General features: G+C 41.1%; 1 protein-coding gene across 1 annotated transcript in view; it reads left to right on the forward strand.

Annotated features, from left to right (window-relative positions):
* HS6ST3 (heparan sulfate 6-O-sulfotransferase 3) overlaps nucleotides 1-5,041 on the forward strand; it is a 328,373-nt gene extending 323,332 nt beyond the window's left edge. The window contains exon 2 of the mRNA XM_085306035.1: nucleotides 4,049-5,041. Coding sequence (XP_085162161.1) covers nucleotides 4,049-4,760 — 712 coding nt within the window. The 3' untranslated portion in view covers nucleotides 4,761-5,041. The remainder of the gene's footprint in view (nucleotides 1-4,048) is intronic.
* Nucleotides 5,042-21,752: the final 16,711 nt, after the last annotated feature.

The following is a 21,752-nucleotide window of genomic DNA, read 5'->3' on the forward strand; positions in this document are numbered from 1 at the left end:
TGCCTAATGCTAATGAAGAGACTGGATTTCATGCTGCTGGGATAGAGCCTTTTGCATTTCCAGTTGCTTTTTAGTTCTAGTGTAAACGGTAACGTTTCAAATACAGAGCTCTCACACTACTGGGAACAGGGCAGTGATACACCGGCAGCGCTAATATCCCAGGGATTTTGTCTGCTAGCATAACTCCTTGTGTGGGCTGCATGGTGCTTTCACTCTGATGTTTATTTGGGCCCTTGCATGGATTACTTAGTCTGACCATCATAGTGTTTATCATGTGATCAATAACAAACCATTCCAAAGTGGCAACTTCAATAACCGATTGACTTCAGTGTATTATTCTCCAAAAGAGACTGTTTACTCTAGGAAAGTTATATGAAGTTTTATTTTGTTTTTTTCCTCTCTCTCTCTCTCTTTTCTTTTCTTTTTTTTTTTTTTTTTTTTTTTTTTTTTTTTTTTTTTTTGGTTTGTTTCAGACTATCTAATGCCATGACTAGTGGACTGGTACTGTTATAGAGATTGTTTGAAATGTAATCTAAATTGTTCATCCATATCTACATGTTCACAGACAGCCACAGGATGTATTGGCAGAACTACGCACTGTGATTTCTCTTTCATTAACAGCTGTCAGCTTCCCATGCAAATTTTTATGTAGGCACACACACACATGCACATGCACGCATATATATATGTGTGTGTATATATATATATATATATATATATATTATATATATGTCATCTTATGTTTTTTAATTCATTTGGAAGGTTTTGTGTAAAACATCTTCTCATTGACATACCAACATCTCTGCTTGGTTAGCCTTGAAGCCTTGAGTAAGCAATGGTGCTAGTCCTTTGAAATGAAGCTGAGAAGTCTGTGATGAGTTCRTTCTCTTTGTCAAAGAGGGTAACAGAAGTTAATAGTTAATTCTTTGCTGTGTATTTTTTGCAGTGGGTAACTGTGGAGTTTAACATAGCCACATAARTGTGAGCATGCTTGAAGCAGGGAGGTCATATACACAAAAGAGAAAAAGTGCAGSTCTGTATTCAGATTGGCTCAAGCACGTTCAGTAGTTGGCTGACTTGCCACTCGTTTACCAAACAGTAAAGAATGAGGAAGCTGAAGACCATCTTTAGTTTCCTTTTTTATGAACTATCTCTTGCCTTTGCTAGGAACTGACTCATCAGCAGTTCCAAGTGGGGCTGAAAACTCTGTTGAGAACTGAGAGCTCTGAAATGCTGCTAAATTTAATCCATAACTGTCAACATTTGAAAACAATTTCCTGAGATAATTTTGATAATTTTCCAACTGAAGCAAATGTGCATAACCAATGTATTTTTATTTATAYCTTTGTTCTAGAGACACGACATCCTTTCCCCTGAAAGAAAAATCTGTGACACCAGTGCCTTGACTGGCACACAGCATCCCCCATTCCTCCTGGTAGCTTGTGATAGTGTCATCTGGACARCGCCCAGGATGAGGTGGAAGAAATCTAGATCTTCCAACCTTAGATTGCTAAGGGTAATGGAGAGTCACGAACAGAAGGTTAAACAGAAGACTGTGAAGTGTGAACATGGAGAGGATGGCAGGACTCTTAGTTATCAGTGCCTCACAAACTAAGCGTGTATCAGGCTGCTGTTAAAGATTGCCTTCCAGATGAAAAAGCCGTTCAGCCTTTTTCACAAAGGYGCAACACTCTGAAAGATGCACAGACCATGAGCAAATCAATCAGGACAGCAAAAACAGATGTAGAAGCCAGGTACTCATACGGAGGAACAGTAGCAGATTGCAGAAAGTTTCTTGCCCAGTCTGCATAAGAAAATCTGCATAAGTTATACAGAGAGACACTTTTCTCATTTCCCTGCATTTGCTTCATAGGCTTGTTTATTGCACATTAAGTGCATTTACATATCCGGCAATGAAATGGAAATGATTGATGCAAAGGAGGTATTTTTGTTAATTGTTGTTGCCCTGAGTCATGCCAGAATGGGAATGCTAGAAGTGGGTGAAGAAAGACAGAACTATTATTAGTGGTATAAATAATTGTGAAGAGCAACTTTTAAACACATCTGTTATCACATATCAACATCTAAAATTATCCCAAAATAGGAAAGGCAGTAATACAAGGACTGAAACAATACCACATCTCTGTTGGTGTAGATGTTGGCAACTGTCTCTTAATCTTTGTCCATTTCTTTATTTCGGCTGCCTGGAGCCTCARTCATAACTATTCTATCAGTGTCCGCTGGATATTGCAATAACAGTGTCTCAGGTTCAAATGGGCATTTGAGAGGGAGATAAAATTTTTTGGTGGCTTTATCTGCACAGCACTTGCGAAATGTCCACTTTTTGTTCTGCTCATTGGAAAGAAATTCTGAGTATGCTCTCATACATGCAAGGTAGAGCCAAGGTGAGGAGAACATTGAATTTGAGAAAGGAAAGCTATACTTGGTGTGCTTAAAGACAGTGCTTTTCACAGTGGAGCTATTCTGCTGCAGAGCACATGAGAAGAATTCTGATACTTCCTAGTCTGCAGGAGTAGTGAAGACAGATTTTAGAAATATCCGACCATGAATGGTTATGGGATCCTCTGTTTGGCTGYTTTTATGACAAATTAAAGCTGAAGTTTCTGGAGAAGCTGTAGGGAGTCTTCAGTGATAGAAAATGGATGATATCTGAAAAAGACGTGTATTTTTAATAGTTTCTAGATTTTTCATTCAGCTAAAGTGAGCTCTTGAGTAAGATAGCCCTCACAAGTGCTGGCTTGTTTATAGGGTAACTTGTCTCCATCATTGCTTATTTGCTTCATCCTCATGTAGACTCAAGAAATAATATTGAGATTAGAGCTTTCTGAAGAAATCTTAGGACTCATGATTTATTAATGTATTGGTTGCAGTCAGATGAGTCATGCAAACTCATGAGCCTATTTCCGTACCATACTGTGTGTTAATTTTAGTCATGAATCTTCTGCTGGTTGTTCTAGCTGACAGAAATCGTAAGTATTTTGGTTTTGGTTTATCCTTATGATATCACCCTGTAATTTAGGTTAGTTGTTATTGAATAAAACATTTTTCAATGAAAAACTATCGAGTGAAACTGTGAAAGCCTACTTTAAGCATACTCTGTTGCAGTTCATTTCAGATTGCCATAAATAGATGTACAAACTCTCAATTCAGCAGCTTAAAGATGAATTGACAATGTGAGTTCTGCAGTTATTTGCTCTATTTCAAATCAATATTTCTTGGTGTTTCTTTTGTATTCCTGACAGGTGAGGCTGAATAATGGTAACCTTTATATCAACCAATGCTTTTATACTACATGATTATAACTGATTTAATCAAGTACTTGTTAAAATTAAGTCATGTGAATGGATTTTCATCCTCTCGTTATCTTCGCGCCAACCCATTTAATGATAGGGTTCTTCTTACGTAGATCGCTCATGCCAGTCTTCGACGTGGCATTATTTTTAGTGCTTTCAGCATCTCTATGCTATTGTTCATGCCTCTCAGACTGACCAACTGTTATATGGATTATCATCTTGTATTTGCATGTCTMAGTCCAAAGAGAAATGGCAAGATTTATCAATACAATGCAGTCCTTTTGAGGTCTGTTGGGCTTCTCAGTGCCAACAGAAGATAGGACATGTTGTATCAGTTCTCTATGTTGTCCTTCAGCTGTAGCCAATTTTTCCCCACTTTTTTCTGATATTACTACACTTTAGCATTTTCAAAATAGAGGGGAGTAGAGTTCAATTAATTGGTTTCTACATGAAGTAACTACCACTGAGCAGCTGAGAGGTCAAAGTAATTCCTTTTTCTGTTAGCTGCTTATTACCTTTCATTTCTTTTTCTTTGTCCCAATTTAGTTGGTATTTTATTCATAGTACCTACCAAGCTTAAAGGTTTTTGCTGTCTGACAAGTAGGCACTCTAACTGCCTACATTCCACTGGGAAAAGTGAAGGGGGGGGTGGTGTTGGCTGGTAATCATTTTATTGGTGGATAATAAAGTGAAATCCGCTAAATCTGAAAATGGTGTTTAATGATGTGTTTCAGGAACTTCTATTACATTACAATGCTGAGGGATCCGGTGTCACGGTACTTGAGCGAGTGGAAACATGTCCAGAGAGGTGCGACATGGAAAACTTCCCTTCATATGTGCGATGGAAGAAGCCCAACACCAGATGAGCTTCCGACCTGTTATGAGGGAGAAGACTGGTCTGGAGTCAGTTTACAGGAATTCATGGATTGTAGCTACAACTTAGCCAACAACCGCCAGGTGCGCATGCTGGCAGACCTCAGCCTGGTGGGATGTTACAACTTGACTTTTATGAATGAGAGTGAAAGAAATACGATCCTTCTCCAAAGCGCCAAGAACAATCTGAAAAATATGGCCTTCTTTGGACTCACAGAATTTCAGAGGAAAACACAGTATCTCTTTGAGAGGACATTCAACCTGAAATTCATTTCCCCATTCACCCAGTTCAACGTTACACGGGCCTCCAACGTGGACATAGATGAGGACGTGCGGCAACGGATAGAGGAGCTGAATTTCTTGGACATGCAGCTCTATGAATATGCGAAAGACCTCTTCTTGCAGCGCTTCCAGTACTCCAAGCAAGAGGAGCATCAGAAGAACCGACTAAAGAGGCGAGAAGAGCGGAGGCTGCTGCGGGAGCAGAGAGCGCGCCAGTGGTCAAAGGAAGAGGCGTCAGCAGCACAAGTTGCTGTAACCGAAGATTACAATAGTCAGGTTGCAAGATGGTGACGCTCCTTCCTGTTGTCTAGATGATGAGCGCATCAGAGAGGCTGGTATTTTGTGCAACTTGGCTGCCTGTAAATCAGCCAAGGAAGGCCTCCTGCTTCAGCAAATGAGACAAGTCTGACAACTACCCTTCGTTGTCTCAGTTTTTCTTGATTTCTGTCAGTGAGGAGAATATATTTTTTTTCTCAATAGACATTAATCAGTGTTATTAAATGGCAGTAGAATAGATTCCTATCCAAACAGACTTCCTTCAAAGCCCTAAGCTATGAGAATGGGTTGGAGAGAGAGCTCTTTCCTTTGCGTTAACAGATGTACCCTRTATAATCTGAGCTACTGCAACTTGTACAGACATGAATCAAAGTTGAAAAAAAAAATCTTTTTTGGTTCCTCTGTGATAGTTGGCTCTGGCTTATTTCCTACTGTCTCTTGCAACTGTAGTGGCATAGCTTTCCAGTGAATGAAATGGAGAAAACCATATTGCTCTTCAAACTTATACATGCTGTGTTTTGATTAAGGAAAGAATTGTTGAGGTGATTGAAAAATGCCAAGGAACATTGTGGGATTGGTACACTGCTTGTTCAGTTTTTTAAGACTGCAGTCAGGGCTGGTTTGTAAGTGAAGAGATGGGGGATGTAGCTTGTTCCTCTGCAGATGTTAAGAGTACCAGACCCAGCCAGGTAGCAGCTGTTTTTCTGTGTGTGTGGCAAAGGGAAAGCCAGAGTGCAAAAACTGAGAGATGAGGTCCACAGTGCAGCTGGGCACACATTGCAGAGATCATCTGGCTGCAGGCGATGAAATCGGTCTTCACATTCACAAGAGGTGAAGAGGGGCCAAGCAAAGTACAGGAAAGAGGAAAAAGAAAGCACGAAAAGCTTAAACATTAGTGTGACATTTTCCAGATTTGCCATAAAAGCCTGGAGATACAGAATCTGTGAAGGTAGGCAGGTTTATGATATTGTCTCTTAAAATACATTGATGCCAAGAGAATACAATTTAAATTGGTTTTCTCTCTAACTATAGTAGTGGCTAAAAAAAATCAGCTTTCATTTTTGCAGGATAGATAATGAACATCTGAAAAGTCTTGATATTTATTACTCTGTATAAAGATTCTTTGTAAATGTATTGTTTTCATGAACACAGATATCTGTACCTGTATTTCTTTTCCTTATCTAGAAAAAAAAGTGAATAGATTCTTCCTCCACATGTTACATTCATGTGGCTAAACTGCATCTATTTATTCCAAGATTTTATGTTGTCTCTATTTGTAATAGTAGAGTTTCAGAAAGAGAAACCTGTGCATCATAGATCTTTTTGGAAAGTATTTTTCCTTCTTTTTCTAGCATAAATCTCAAGCACTAGGAGGAAACTTTAAGTGCCTCAACATGGCTGCTAAACCGAAATGCTGAAAGTATATTATTGCACGCATGAATGGCTTTTGCCTTACAGATTTGCTGATTAGAGATATCCGAGTACCCAGTGTGGATGCACATCTCATTTGTTTTCAGAATTCAAATTTTTAAGCCAATCAGTAAAAATTTAATGTGCTACAGTAAAAGAGGCCGGTTTTGCAAATTTGTCCCTTCCTTTCTAAATCTTGTATTTTTTGTTTGTGCTGTATCTTTTTTTCTTCCAGCAATGCTATTGCTACTTATCTATGCACAACATTGTCAAAAAGATGATCCAATGGTCTTGTTGGGACCTGTTGAGTTTGTGCACACAAAATATACGGTAATATATCGTAAAGACTATTAAGAAGAGAAGAGGGCTAAAGGGATGCCTTATTATCAATGTAGTTCATTAGCAATTTTCTAGTTTATGCCTGATTATCAGTATGATACTTTTTGGATAAGTAGCAATATTTTTTTGGTCCCTAATGTCTGTTCTGTTGCTGGATCACACTCATTTCCTCACACCTCTGTGCTGAGAAGGGAAAATGCAGGGATGCGGATAGTTATTGCAGCTGCCGCGGGAAGCACTGAGCTGCTCTCTGGCCTCCACTGACTGTACTGATTAAATCCCCCTGGCTGGGAATAGGGGCTTAGGCACCTCACTCCCATATGGATACCTATATTCAGGCATTTAAATCAAAGCTTTTACAGTCCGGAGCTGAATCACACTCTGTGTGTCCTGGGCATGGGAAGAGCGAGGTCATTAAAAGAGRGGCAAATTTGGATTAAGGAAGAAGAAAAACAAGTCTAGTCGCAGCCCACCCTTTCTTTGTAAAGCATCCCTCCTTTTTTTTTTTCTTTTTTTTCCTTCAAAGCCCAAGGAGGGTCCCTTTCCTCACTCCTCTGCCTCTGCGCCCTGCGGGCTGCCTCCCTGCACTGCTCGCAGCAACAGGGGCCTCGTTTCTCGTTTTGGAAATGGAGTACTATCTTCTCGGGGCAGAGGAGGGAGAGATGAGAAATTGTTCCCTGCAGCCTCACGGGTTACTGTAAGCATCAGTTTCAGCTGTCTAAGCACACCGATAGCTCTCCAGACTCTTTCTGCTGCGTGACACAAAACAAAACTTAATGAGGAAAATCAGAGCGGTCTTTGGGCGGCTTACATTTGCTTTAATAGTTTGGCAATACCTTAATGCTATGCCTAACCTTTTAGTCAATCATTTCCCAGGAGACACGATTAGGGTCCTGAAGAGCTGCTAATGTGCTGTAGCATCCACGCTTACAGGATTTGCTGCAACACTTGGGATTTAGTTAGAACTGAAGTTTTTTTTTTTCTTTCTTTCTTTTTTCCAGAGCGTGTGTAGCGCAGACTGCTGTTTGTGCAGGAGTATTTGAGGGGCTGAGAGCTTGCCATYCCCCGGCAGCTACGGCAGCAGACCCAGCAAACTCACTGCACCAACGGGACTGTTACTCTGACCAGAATTTCCTGGCACATCAAAATAAAGCAGTTTTGAAATACTTTCAAGTTGACTTCTTCTAAAACATGGGCTTGCAGTTTTTTCCTCTTGGGCGCCATGCCCAAACTAATGTAACGCAGAAGCGAAATAAAGGCCCTGGTTCATATCTCTGTTATTCCAGATTTTCATTGCTCTGACAGCACGGACTTCACTGTAATTACACTGGCTTATGTAAGATCAGAGCTCAGTGTGTTCCCTTCAAAACCTTTGTGAACAACAACGCTATAGGATTTCTGTCCATCTTCCTGGCATTATTTTATTGCTTAAACAAGGCAATTTGGCTTCTGCTACTGTGGTGCTGAACGAATCTCATTCTTTTGTAATGGAGATGTACTTACTAATCTCTCCCATCACATCCTCAGTGCTGGCTGTCTTTCCCAGTTATAATTTGCTGTAGGCTTGGAGCAGACAGAGAAACATGCTGTGTTGTTAAAACTTGGGGCTCCTGTTCCTGATAATTTGATGTCTGATCCAAGAACTCAGACTATTGCCTATGGGGCCGGACTTTATTAAGAAATGAAAATTTGTCCTCCCTTCCCTTCTCCTCAGTGCTAACAATCAAATACTTTTTCACCAAGAGGGGGAGAAAATTAGCCCTGTAGGTTCTCATGCTTGGTGTTCTTCACTGCAGTTGTAGAAATGATCAGGCTGTAATAGCCCTGCTAGGGCTTCTGCCCAATATGTGGTAGTTACTTGCAGTTTGCRAAAAACAGAAATACGGAGCAAAAGAGCTGGTGGAAGTCAGATGCAGAGCCCAACTTCCTAGCTTCAGCGTGTCTGTTCAGCAATACCAAAGAGGCCACGTGACCTCTGAATGTGGAAATGCTGCAGACTCAGTGCCCACTACCAACCAGGGTGGCTTTGTTTCTACACGTGCTGGAAGAGGCCCAAGTATTAATTGCTCTGAGTGAGTGTGTGTTGACGGGGACCTCTCTTAAGCTGACTTTCTTGTTAACATATGTTTCCTTCTGCGCTGGTGGGTTCTTGTTTCCCATGTGCAGCCTTAGTACTGAGCACTGATATTATGAAATGTGTCATCTCACTGACACTGTTTTTTTCCTCCACYGCTGTTCCCTGATTTACATGGAATTTTTCTTTCTTTGCTCTGTGATACRGAATATCCAGTTTCCTGGCTGGTGAAGATTGCCCTGTACAAGGCCCCGACATGAACAGTCATTACAATAAAATCATTCTGCTAGAATAGACTGCTGCATCCTCCCTACACATAGCAAAAGCATACTCAGAAAAGATACTCAGTTTGCATTAAAATACTTCTATCAGTTTCATTCTTGTATTATTTTCTATGTTGTTATTTTGTGGAGAGAAATGGATTCTATAGCCTAAAATGTCCTTGGCCACCTCACTAGCTCTGTGATTTCAAATAAATGTTTGAAGTGAAAAAAGATRTCAGGAGTTCTCATCAGTTGCCATGTTTAAGATGAAAGGGTAAGTTAATAGATTGTAAATTATTTTATTCTTTAGGAWTTTTCCTTCTGTTTGTGCAATAATGTGTGTGAACTCTGCTACTAAGGGATTGTATTGTGAGTAACCATATCTACTTTTATTCCTAATTAAAAGATAGGTTGTAGACCTAGGGATTTTCATTAATGTAAAGCACAATTTAATGAATTATTTAATGTGTTTAACCATTGTGATGTCAAAAGCAATTGTTTTCATATATTTATTTGTTGGTGGTTTTCTGTAAAATGATACTCTTTATGAAAAATGTTAAAAATGAAGAAATTTTGTTGAATATTGTTAGGTCCATGAATTACTTATGAGCAACAAATAAACATTGATTGCATTTTTGAAACACTAAAGGTTCTCTCTTATCTACATCACCATAAAAAATGAATAGGAACAYGTCTATTGGACTGGTTTTAAGCATTAGTAAAGCCCCACCATGTACATAATTATGATTTTTTTCTAACAAACCATCCATGGAAGCAAATACCTTGATATAACTTAATATTTAATTGTATTGGGGCCCAATCCCCCCTAATCTCATGATTCCAATTGAGTTTAGTAGGCTTTATCTCAGAYTGAATTAAGACATGAGACTTGAGATTTGAATAGCTGCTAGCATTAATTCAAGTGACCCCAGTGTCAGAATTTGCATAATTAGAGTGAAATAAGACTTAAGTATGCAAATAGTTAGTTGAAATAGTGCTAGTGAATTCATTGGACTTCATTTTTATTCCAGTGTCACTGATGATCACACAGAGCTGTCAGGATAATCTAGTGAGCTGTTGTTGGGAAGGAAATGAGAATTTGCAGGTTGTTACTGCACTGTTAGCCTACCATGCATGCCCTTACGTGTTCTGTGAGGGCATGGACCTTGGGACTAACTGATCGTGTATTTTCAGCCTTACTAAGCCATGTAAGTGATTGAATACCATGAGTTAGGAGCAAGGTGGGAACACAGAGGTGCATGGATAGACTTGGGCAAGGAGGAAATACTGACCTCTGTCTTGCAGAGTAACTTCTGTTCAGTCTGCTCTTTCAGAGAATATTTTTGGCCTCTGTTTGCTCTATGACTATTTTAGCAGATCAAAACTTCCCCACACCACTTCATTTCCAACAGCAAATGTTGMATACATGCTACAACCTTGGAAGTGAGTCTAGTTAAAAGGGGAGGACACCCTGTGGCAGGGTGCTGTCATGGAGTGACTGTCACCTACYCCTTTTTGATCAGAATCAACTGACCTGTGCTAAGTCTCATGGAAAATTGTATTAATGGTAAAGGAATAACATAGTCTACATCAGAAATAATTCTTGGGACACAATGAAATTACCATTTGATGAGGGCGGCAGAAGAAAGAAAGTTCTCAAAGATTCAGGTTAGTTTTTGTTTCTAAATTGTTTCTGACAGAAGTATTGTGAAGTGAGCCTATGATCAGTAGATTTTGGAAATGTATTCTTACACCATTCCCCCAGTTTTATATTCTTCTAGTTCCATTCACTTCTGAATTCATCTGTGCTCCTGGTCTACTCTTAAACTCTTTGTAAATATGTGTATGTATATGCATCTGGAGTCTTTAACTATYAGAGGACCGTATGACCAGATTAACCATCATTAAGAAGTATGTATAGTTATAYATATGTATTGCAACAGCAGTGCATTAGATACCCTCTTGCAGTCCTTTTCAGTATTATTAGTGAAGTCACCATTACAAGTTTTTATTTTCATGCCCCCTGTACCAGTGTTAGGACATAATATTTTAGTGAAACAAAAGGCTCAGAGGACTTTTTGTATGTAATCTCCACATTTCTCTGGATTGTGGTGGTGGTGGTATCGCATTGCATGTTTGGTTGCTGATGTGAAATAAGATTAGTTTCTAGGAGACAGATGTCTGCCTTGGGAAGTCACCTGACCTGCAGAAGCTGTTGACTGAGTGAATATGAAGACTGGATCCTAATGGTGAARGCTGGACAGAGTAGGGAGTTCATACTGCTAGGGAGCAGTTCAGTCTGCTACTAAGAATCATCGAGCAGCATTTATGCCACCCTGAAGTTGCCCCTAGCTTCCGGCCACTGCTCCAGAAGCATGCGGGTCTCAGCATCGATCTTGTGTCATATATGTAAGCCCTGTGCAGATGCCAAGCCCCAAAATGTGGGTTCCCCCTATATTTAGGAACCCACATTGCTTCTGTGGTGTTTGTACCATTTGAAGGCATGACTAGASACAATCTAGATGCAAGCTTGCGAGTCTGCAGGGATCATCAGTTGTGAGCGCAGACTTAAGTGCACTTCATGGCAGCGTGAGAGATGGAAAGGCAGAATGAATAGCGTCTCGTTTCCAGGCCCTGCACTCTGGTGAAAGCAGTTACGAAGCAGGGGCAGCAAGATGGTGAATGAAGTAAATGTCTGTGTTGCTGATAAGTATTACTGTACAGAAAAAAAAAAAGTAGAAAAGGATTTTGCAAAAGACGACAGACACTTTTTTTAATATACATGGTTGCATTTCAAGATTTCATCAGAAAACTATATTGTAATGTGCARTTTACGGCACAGTTAAAAGCAAGAGCGAGACTGAACGTTGCTGGACTGTATTACAGATGGCCGGAGAAAGGCTTTGATTTTTAAGATTTTATTCACATTCACTTCTATTTTAACTCCAGAGGTTATACAAGGTGTGACACCTTTCAGCATTTGCTAAGAAATTTGTGAGTATGCTCCTAAAATTCTAAATATGAGATTATACAATAGAGAGGTAAGTAAATGACTATTATAAATCTTACTATTCTACAAAAGTGCAGAGTGCTGAAAAAAATRTAATGATGAGAATAAATAAGATCTACCCTACTCAGACAAGAGAGCTAGTGCCGTATTTTGTTCACTTGGTAAGAAGCTTACCACATCTTTATGAAACATATGGAGTGACATTTTTTTCCACGTAACTAGAACTCAGCCAGCACCCAACCTCATCACACAACTCCCAGCCCCTCACAGGCAACGGGGACAAATAGACTTTCAGGGCATAAGCATCTGGCCAGCTTTAGACATTTATAAAGGGGAAAACAGAATGTAACTCCAGAATTGGCTCTTTCCTCTGGTTGTTTGTAAACAAACAAACAAAAAAAAAAACTTCCAGTGTACTTTAGAGGAGGTAGAGCCTCAGCAATGTCAGAGGACAAGGRGTCTTTGGTTTTGGAAAGACTGAGTTTGAAAAGGAAGTAAGACCTCTAAGCGGATAGGTCTAGGGACGTTTAGAATGCGACAGAGTTCAGAGGGAGAAAAGTCAAGGACTGAAAGCTGATTTGAGAGCCCTCTGTAGGAAGATGCTTATCAAAACCACTGGGATGGGTGAGGAAACCAAGAGATAGGAGAAAAGAAGTGGGAAGGAGTGTGAGAATCAGAAAGCCAAAGATGCATCAGCTGCAAAAGGAAAGAGTGGATGGGAAGATTCCCCTGAAAAAGTCTACTTAGCTATATAGATTTCACGGAAATAATGGAGAATAGGTTTGGRGGAATTTCCATCTTAACTCAGAAATTTTTATATTGAGTACTTAATAGATCCTTAGGTCAAACTTCTTGAGATGGGATCTGCAGGCAGATAGRGACTGTGCCCTGCCAAAAGCAGGCTGATCCCTCTGGGATTTCACTTCAGTGGCGATACAGCCAGGTGACAAGGAGCCTTGTCTTACCACATAGGCACGCAGAGACCAAACAATGTCTCACTTTGTCTATGGCAAGTTTAAAGTCAGGATTGCTGTGTCAAGAGATTGTAAATCTGGGGCTGGTGATGCTTATGATAAGCAGTAATGACAATGTCACAGCTACAGAAGTTAAAATGTTTGTGACTAACATGATGCAGGAATATAAATGTTAATTAACAACTAGATATTAAATAATAAAAACAAAAATAACCCTAGGTGAAATCCATCGGCAACAGACCAAAATAAAATTTTATCATTATAATTAGCAATACAGACTGACTGGCCTGCAGATGCGTGATATTCCAGTCTGAACAGAGTTTCAGCAGACATCACATGAAAATAAACACTGCTGAAAAAGCATGAAAGATTTGGAAGGTATTAACGCTGCCCAGCTCCGGTCGTGGTCTCTGGGTAGGTTGAAGGCAATAGTCCTTGTGAATGACTGAAGGTTGATACATGTGTGGGGATGCTTGTGGTTGCATCTGCAAAAATGCCACTGCTGGCCTCTCACCTACCATTTGGGTTGATTCCTGCACACTGAACCCATACGGGTCCTGTCACAGTCAGAGAGACCAGCCGAGTATCTGGCTTTGGTGGGAGGTTGTTTTTATTTGCGGAGTAGAAGCAGAGAACTTATCCTCCACCAGGGACAAACTTCTGTGAGCGAGAACTTTCCTTCCCCTCCAGGGATATTGCCAGAAACTCAGCAATCACCAACCASCTTGAGAGTGCCCCTCCACACATTTGAGTCTTGTGAGCTTTCTGTTCTTTCTCTGCTCCTTTAAAATACTAGCTGGCAGTAGCAAATGACTATGCAGAGCACTCCCAATGCAGCTAATGCTCACATTAGAGATGAAGGTAAAGTAAGAAGTACTAAATCCCTTCCCCAGTTCTCCATCGTTCTTTGGCCTACAAATCTTCTAGTATTTGTGTCAATGTCCTCTTGGGGCTAATGCTTCCTACCATGAATCAAGCTGCTTTTCTGAAGCATGGGGTAAATCCCTATCTCAGTRAGCTTTTTTGGACCTTAGCTGGTCTTGCAGCTTCCTTGCTCTCCCTTCCTCACTCTGTGAGTAACTTTGACTTCTGATTATACTTGCACAAACCCTAATTCCTGTGGCTATGCATAAACTGGGAACGTTCCTCAGCTTCTGGGTCTCAGCTGAATATCAGGGTGAATGCTGGCATACCTTCGTCCCCTCCAGGTGCCTTGCTTTCCATGCAGGGAAAACCACAGCCAAAGGGCTGGTAGGGAGCTCCAGCTRCAGGGATTCATGTAGTGACCAAGGCTTTGGGATAGGACCACATATGTTACACAAACATAGGTTTACTCAGCTCTATGCTTAAAAAGTGAGAACTGAACTGCAAATAAATGAATTACTGTTTATCAGTGATTTAGATAAACAATCACAGTATGTTTCCTCTTCTGTTTGGATCAGCTGGGTAGCTGGCTCAGCAAATCACTAACTGAATATAAACTGTTCCTCTTGGGTCTTAGCCAGGCTCGTCTTTGCCAGATTTTGTTTTATTATCTTTATTTATAAACTCAGAGCAGAATTTGTCTGTCAACATTGTTTATGCCATATTTAAACCTACTTAAATAAATCACAAAATGGAATAAGCATTTGGAGAAATGAATATATGGGAAATAATATGTATTTCTGGTACTCCTGGGCAAAATAGGAGCATCACACTGGCCCCAGGCTTGGGAAACGTAGGCACTGTTAGAGGGTGATTTAGCTCCTGAGACAGCTATCTAACCCAGGAAATTATGACTAATCTGTATTCTTCTTTCTGCATAATACAAAGGGAGGTAACCTGAAGAAATCTAAAATCTAATTCATCTGCTTCAATTCCATGCCCACTGGAAGAGCCTTGTACAATTCAGGCTTATTGTGGCCACTTTAATGTAACAGAGAAATTAAGTTTTGTGCTTCCCCATCTGCCAACAACATCCTTGGAACAAAATTAYGAAGATTTATTCTAAAAACAGTTTTCAGAAGAGCTTCACTGGGACCATCTAGCCCAGCATCCTCTCTCTGATGTCAGACAAAGTGGCTTCTTCGGAAAGCCTGTAAGAACAGGAAAGCATATGTATTTCCCCTCAGTTCTCTCCTAGCTGCCAATCATTTTCAGGGCAAGGACTTCTTGATCAAATTTAGTGTCTTTGAATTTAACAGTTGTTCATGGACTTTTCGTCTTCTGTGAATTGCTCAGTTGCTTTTTGAACTTAACTTCTAGCATCTTCAACAGAGAGCCTTTTAGCTTAACTGCAATAAAATTTTATGAACACAAAAGAAAACTACCTCCTTTGGGTTGCCTTGAGTCAGATACCTCCTAGTTTCATTTAGCATGCCCTGTATTGGAAGGTGCACTGAACAAATCTCTGCTTGACAAATCGTCATGCAATTCCTGATTTTACGGTCCTCTGTCATAATTCTTCTCCTTCACATTTTTTTACCASGTTAAAGTGTACAAGGCAATTCAGTAGGTGTCCAGGTCTTTGAGTATATTGTTGAGCTGGTCTRCACCATTTTTCTGCTCTACTACATCATCCTTTGAAAATGGAGAACGAGGGCTGCCCACAATATTCAAGACACAAACACCCCATCAGTATTTATGGTGACATAATGATATTCTCTGTGTTGCTCTCTGTTTCTTTCATAATATTTCCWTGAATTGAATTTGGGGGTTTTCTGACCAGACCAACACTGAGCACAAAGCTGGCATTTTTGTAAAATTATCTATTATAATGGCAAGATCTCATTTCCAAGTAGTAACAGTCAACTCTAAACTCATCATAGTGTATGAAAAATTAGGATTGTTTTTTTCCCCACATGCCTCACATTAAATTTATCTAAGTTCAGTTTCATCGGTCATTTTATCACCATTGCTCTGTATCATCAGGGCCTGCTGCATTTCACACTCTGTCCTTGTCTTTAGTACCCTGAATAATTTAGCAACTATTCTCCAGCCCAGATTAGTATCCCCACAGCTCATTTTGCAACTTGACTAGACAGCAGGGAGCAGAACTGGAGGCAAGCTGACATAATATCCCAGTAGCAGATATAAAGGTTTCATTTGCCTTCCCAACCATTTTGATAAAAGTGCTGAGATGTATGCAGCCATTCTGCTGCTTTTGCCTTGCAGGTGGAAAATCAGTTTTTATTAGTGTTGTAAATTGCTTTTCATACAGGTCACCATAATCAGAAAGGTATCGCTTTGTAGCTTTTTTTTTTAGCAGAGATTCATAGTGGAAGGGTGTTTAATCCGTTTTCTCATCTGTATTCACAGATTTTTTTTTTGTGAAAACTTTTGAAATTATGTCTTTGTTTCCCTCTTTCACACAGATTTTGGCAAATCGAAACTTCTGCCTTTCCAGCACATAAGCAGCTCCTGTCTTCACTTCCTCTCTCTGCTGTAAGGCTATAAACAAAGGCATATTGAGTGAGCTGGCWGTAAAATTACAGAAAGCTGAAAAGGTCAGAATCTTAAATCATGGATCAGATAAGACAAAGAATTTCTGATATCTCACAGCAAATAAGGTACGAAGAATGTGATGAACACTGTGTATAACCCAGCATGAAACCATATATGGAAAAATGTGAAGTGCTATAAACTTCCTGTTCTGATTTAATTTGCTGCAACTGCATTTAGGAATTATAGCAAAAAATGCCTTGATAGCCGCATTATTATTTACGCGCAGTAGGAAGCAAGGCTGAGCTACACGCAGAGATTGTCAAGAGGAGAGGGGTTGCTTTTAGTTTTGCAAAAATTTCATTAATTATGTTTTGGTTTGGAAGCTCAAAAATCAAACTTGCCATCCTAGCAGCTGCCAGAAAGGTATAATTACAGTGATTTAATACTTATATTTCAATAGTGTGCATGAATTGAGGCTCATTTATTTCTCTGGATGACTGCAGTGGGGAGACARGAGCGAGGAGGCTCCCCGTCAAGAAGCCATGAAAAGCGGGATCAGCTGAGATACCGCCCCACTGCCCCGTGTCTATTTGTGGTGCTCGTGCTTTAGGAACACCTGTGCAGATGAGCCAGGGTTTATGCCCAAGGATACCGAAGCCATTTCGAGGCAAATCACTAGCTCCTCACTTGCGGGAAGCAAGCCAGCCTTCATCACGAATGAAGCCGGTTTCACAAGCCAGTCCGCCAAAGATCCCCGATTAGGAGGAGAACGTAACAGCTGAAAAATTAAACAGTCGTCTCTCTCCTTGAGGTCAGTTAATAGAGAGTGACAGGAAATGAAGAGGAGCAAAAGATTACCGGAGAAAGGAGCTCTTGCAGGGGAGGGAAGGTGACTCGCTGGGGGAAATCATCCTTCCTTTAGCCTTTTCGTTGCAGAGACAGCAGCCGTCTTGGTCCCCTCTGCTGGCAAGATGGCCCCAGGATCACGTTGGTTTACAACAGAGGTGAGTTGGAGAAGAATCGGGTTAATAGATTTTGCCAGTATTGCGGAGTGTATTTTCTTCAGCTCTTTCTTGTAAGGCTCAAGGATAAGAACCTTAACATTTCTTCTTAAAATATAAGACTTAACTTCTTATTTATGAGCCACTTCCGAAACTGAAAATGTCTCGCAGCCTTACTTCAATATCCTGGTGTTCGGCCTAGCCTATAAATAATATAGCAGYGTTTGGAGATGCATTTCCATGCCAAGGCTGTAAACACATAGCGAATATTGATACACTCTCTCTTAAAACGGGCAAGGAAAGCTACGTTGCCCATGGGCTTTTGGTGGCTCTGGAGTGGGGCTGTGGGGAGAAGGGCTTGTTCTGTCCCACRGGAATTTCGGAGCCTGGTCGCCTCAGGCAGCTGCTGCGGTGGTTTGGATCTTACCAAGAGCCCAGGAAGCAACCGCGGGCTGACAGATGTTTTAAGATCTGCAACGATTTATCTTACTTCAGTTCTCAGTGGGGAGTTAGCTGCTGGCTGTTAACAGGCTGAGCAGGGAGCAAGAGGATCTGCCTGAAGCAGGAGTACCCCCTCGCCCCTTGGAGGGGAAGTCTCAGTGCGGTGTGTGAGGGATGCAGCATGGATAAACCTAAATTTGCTCAGGTTGTGCCTATGCTTCACCCACTGGGGGAGTCACCTAGGATTTTTTGAAGTATACCCCCAAAATTCATCCAACACCTCAGAACTAAAAAAGACAAAGTTAGCCCCCCTGCAACTTCATGGATGAGAAGGTACATTTTTTCATGCTATTCCCTGTACAATAAACAGTTCTTCAGGCCATGTGCCATTAATCATAAAGATACATGCATGAAATTACCAGGTACTTTCCACAGAGGACAWCTATCTGCTATTTTGTCTTTACTGCTGGCATTACACCGAAAACAGGCCAAGAGGAGGGATCCAAAGGGAGCCAAACACATTTTCGGGGAGGAACTTCCATTGACATGAACCACTGAGGAAGAAAGTCAAGAGGGGTTTGCTGGACACCAGGACAAAACTGTAGGAAGCAGGGTAATTCAGATTATCCATGAAGAATGTATCTGTAGTAAGTAAAAAGCTAACCACATTGATCACTTTCTGCCACATGCATAAGAGAAAGCCTGGCAGGCAGGAGAAATTTCTGGAGGTCTGATAACACCAATTATTGACATCCTAATTCCACTGGAAAGATGTTTACAGAGAGATCCGTAGAACCAAAGACTCAGATTGAAGTGCATCAATCAAAATACAGTAACCTCAGGGACTAAAAATGCTATTTGCTAGGCTGTAATTAGTCTATAAGCTCATTGCTGATTCTCCATTTTCAACACCCTCTGCTTTTTGTCAAAAACTGAAAAACTCAAAATCTTTGTCCAAATACTCAAACCTCCTGAGATCCCTGCTGTGATTACAAATAGTGTAATTAGTGCACATGGCCGTGTAGCTTTCAACTTGGGCTCTTAGCTATTGGCTGAATGTAACTGAATGACTGATTAAAAAAAAATCCAAAACACCAAAGGTGCTTTCTGTCTATGTAGAGAGCATCCTAAGGAGCAAATGTTATTTAAACTGGTAATTGCCATGCCAAGAGGCCAGAAGTTAATCTCTAGTCCCTGAGAAACTTATCAGGGACTTAGAAAAGGCAAGAGCGAATCCCCTCTTTCTCACTTCTCATCAAAGATGTAAGATAAATCCTAAGCACCTGTGTGCATTCACCCTATCATTGCAACAGTTGTARGGAAGGCAGAGACTGTTTCATGAATTCCTCCTCCAGATTTGCTCACTGTTCCTAGCTCCTTCTAAGAGAGTGACCCTCTCCTCTGGACAAGGATTTGCCAGCTGTTGTTTTTAATTTGTGTCATTAGTGGGAAGATCATTAACAAATTACACACTGCAATGTGTCAGCAAGTTTACACTAAAAGTCATCTGTTTGAAGAAGTCATGGGATTCCCACGTAGCACTTCCAAGGATTACCAAAAAAACGGGAAAACAAAACCCCAAACTCATTCAACAGATTCATGTTAGAACAAGCAGTAACAAATAGCCCAGGGACTGAACCCTGTTGCATTGCTTTTGCTAATCTCCTGTCTTCACCACATTCATTTTCTTCATCCACACTTGACTAAAATCCCTAGCCTTCACCCTACCACCACACAAGGGGGTGTGTGACTCTCCAGCCTGGCAGTGTGCAGGGTTGCTCACGAACATCAAGTGGAGCAGGACTGGGGCATTTGGATGTATTTTTATATTATACTGACCCTACTCAAGTAGTGGGCTGTTCTGGAGAGGCCAGGGCTGCTGTCCCGTGCCTGCGCCRCTGTGTTCCCATCACCTCCTCGGTGCGGGAGCAAACTCTGGCACAGCCGTGGGACACCTGGAGAAATGTTTAAAGCTGGTCCAACTCACTCTAGGGCTGCACAAGCACCTGATCAGCCCTAAGGGAAAGGGGGACTAAGGTGGAAATTGGGGTTACCTCTTTCAGCAGCATCTTGTGGGGGGATGGTGTGGGGAGTGCAGAGCAAGGAAGAAATTTCTGCCAGCAYGTGGACGGTCTCCAGGTGTACATTTGTACTGAACAAACCTCAATGGATCTAAGTGTTACTGAAGCCTAAAGTTGTTGAAGACAACAAGTGAATAGGACACTAATTAAAAGGAAAAACAGCCAAAAGAGAGTTAATAACTCCTGTTCATGCAAGCTTGGATTTTTGGTTATTCCTCTTTTGTTTGAATTAAGAGTATGGAAACGTATTAACTTCTACTGTCTAGGTTTGATCAGACAGAAACCTGAGTTCTGTTTTTTCCCTAGGATATATCACTAAAATGCTATTTCCTTTTTAATTTTCTCTATACATGACACCTTATCTTCTTGTTCAACTTGCAAGATATTTTCCTAAGCTCTCCGAGTGACTATTTACCTGTTGGAACATTTACATTGATGCTCTAAGGCGGGCAGCTGCTCTTGGCAGCTTTACTTTCAGACCCAGTGGGCCAGACTTTGAACTTTTTCAGCTTGAAAAGGTCAGGCCATTACAGAAACTGACAATTTTTAATTTCACAACTTCTGTAGGGATCTGAATGGCACTTGCTGAACAAATAAATTAGTGTGAGACTGACTGCTTTAACCAAGCTACAGTTGTCATTTGGGGGAAGAAGTAAATTAATTCCAATAAACAAAGAAGAAATCCTTGATGCCTTTCTGACAACACTGAGATCTCAGTGAGGAGGGACAGAAATTTATCTTATTAATTGTTTAAGTCTTTGATGAACTCCCAGTTTGTCTTTTCTGTTTGGGTAATGATAACACTTCGCGATACTGTAGACGGATGAGACCCTCAAACTTTAGCAACTCGTTAGCCATGCAATGGCCCAGCAGGACATCATGCATGGGATGCCACCCCGTGGGAACATCTATGGCACTTTAGGTAGCTCAGGGCAATGTAGCCTCAAAATCTCGCCTGTGAGGCAAATTAAGCTGATGTAGACAAAGCCATCTAGATGTATTTTTCATTATAGTCCCACCAATATAAGTTTATGCGAAAACTTACGCCAGAAACACGTTCCTTCATAGACAAACCCAAAGGTTGAGGAAAATGTCTTAATGATCTAGTAGAGCCAGTACAACTGAGTAGAGGCTGCTGGGCCTTGGGCTTTATCAGACAGTTTGTTATCTGGCACTGTATCTCCAGTGTTGAACCAAACAGGGCCATGGCACATCCATGGTCTGTCCTTTCTGGTGTCCTACCTGGTGTGCCCATGCCACTTGGCACCTTCCCACATGGTGCTCAGGCACAGGCTGAGAAACAGTCTGGGCCAGAGAGTATCCTCAAAGCAGCTTGGACAAGGTCACCCTGCTTTGGGATGGGAGTGCGAAGGACATCTTTATTTGTTTAGATAAAAGCCACACTGTGCCACTTAACCTTGTCCATGTCCATGTATTTACTGGCATGAACATAGCCTGGGGTGCTTGTGCGTTAGCAATGCTGTTGGACAGTGAACTGCTGCGCTTGTTTGGTCTATGTAGCAGACTGATGGGAAATAATGCTTTCGGCCAAGCCCAGTGTGCTGGTGCTCTTGCACCAACAAACCGATGGGTGAGCAGACCTTGCTCTGAGAAAGGTGAATAGGCCCAGGGCAGTAATTTATGGGGAAAGGCAGCTGAGTTATAGCATGCACTGATTTGGCAGGCACTTTCCTGTTTGGTTTGCCTGTACCATAGACTGCCATTGTTAGTGTAAAACTGCTCCTTTCCCACACTTGGCCCTTATTACTGATTCTTCTTCTAACAAAGCCTTGTTATAGTCCATTAAAAACAGAGTCCTCTGATGTGCGAATGCAGGGGATAATTTGTGCATCTCTTTCATTTCCTTATATTGTATTTTGGCCCCACGGCAAGCTCAAGGAGGGTTTGGTCATGATCAGTTCATCATTCTGAGGCCAGCTGGGAAAGGGCATCTTGCTTTTGCAGAGGTGAAAAGTACACAGAGGGTGATG

The sequence above is a fragment of the Rhea americana genome, unplaced genomic scaffold, assembly GCF_003343005.1.
Source record: "Rhea americana isolate MKP2758 unplaced genomic scaffold, rheAme1 scaffold_23, whole genome shotgun sequence".
Taxonomy (NCBI): Eukaryota; Metazoa; Chordata; class Aves; order Rheiformes; family Rheidae; genus Rhea; species Rhea americana.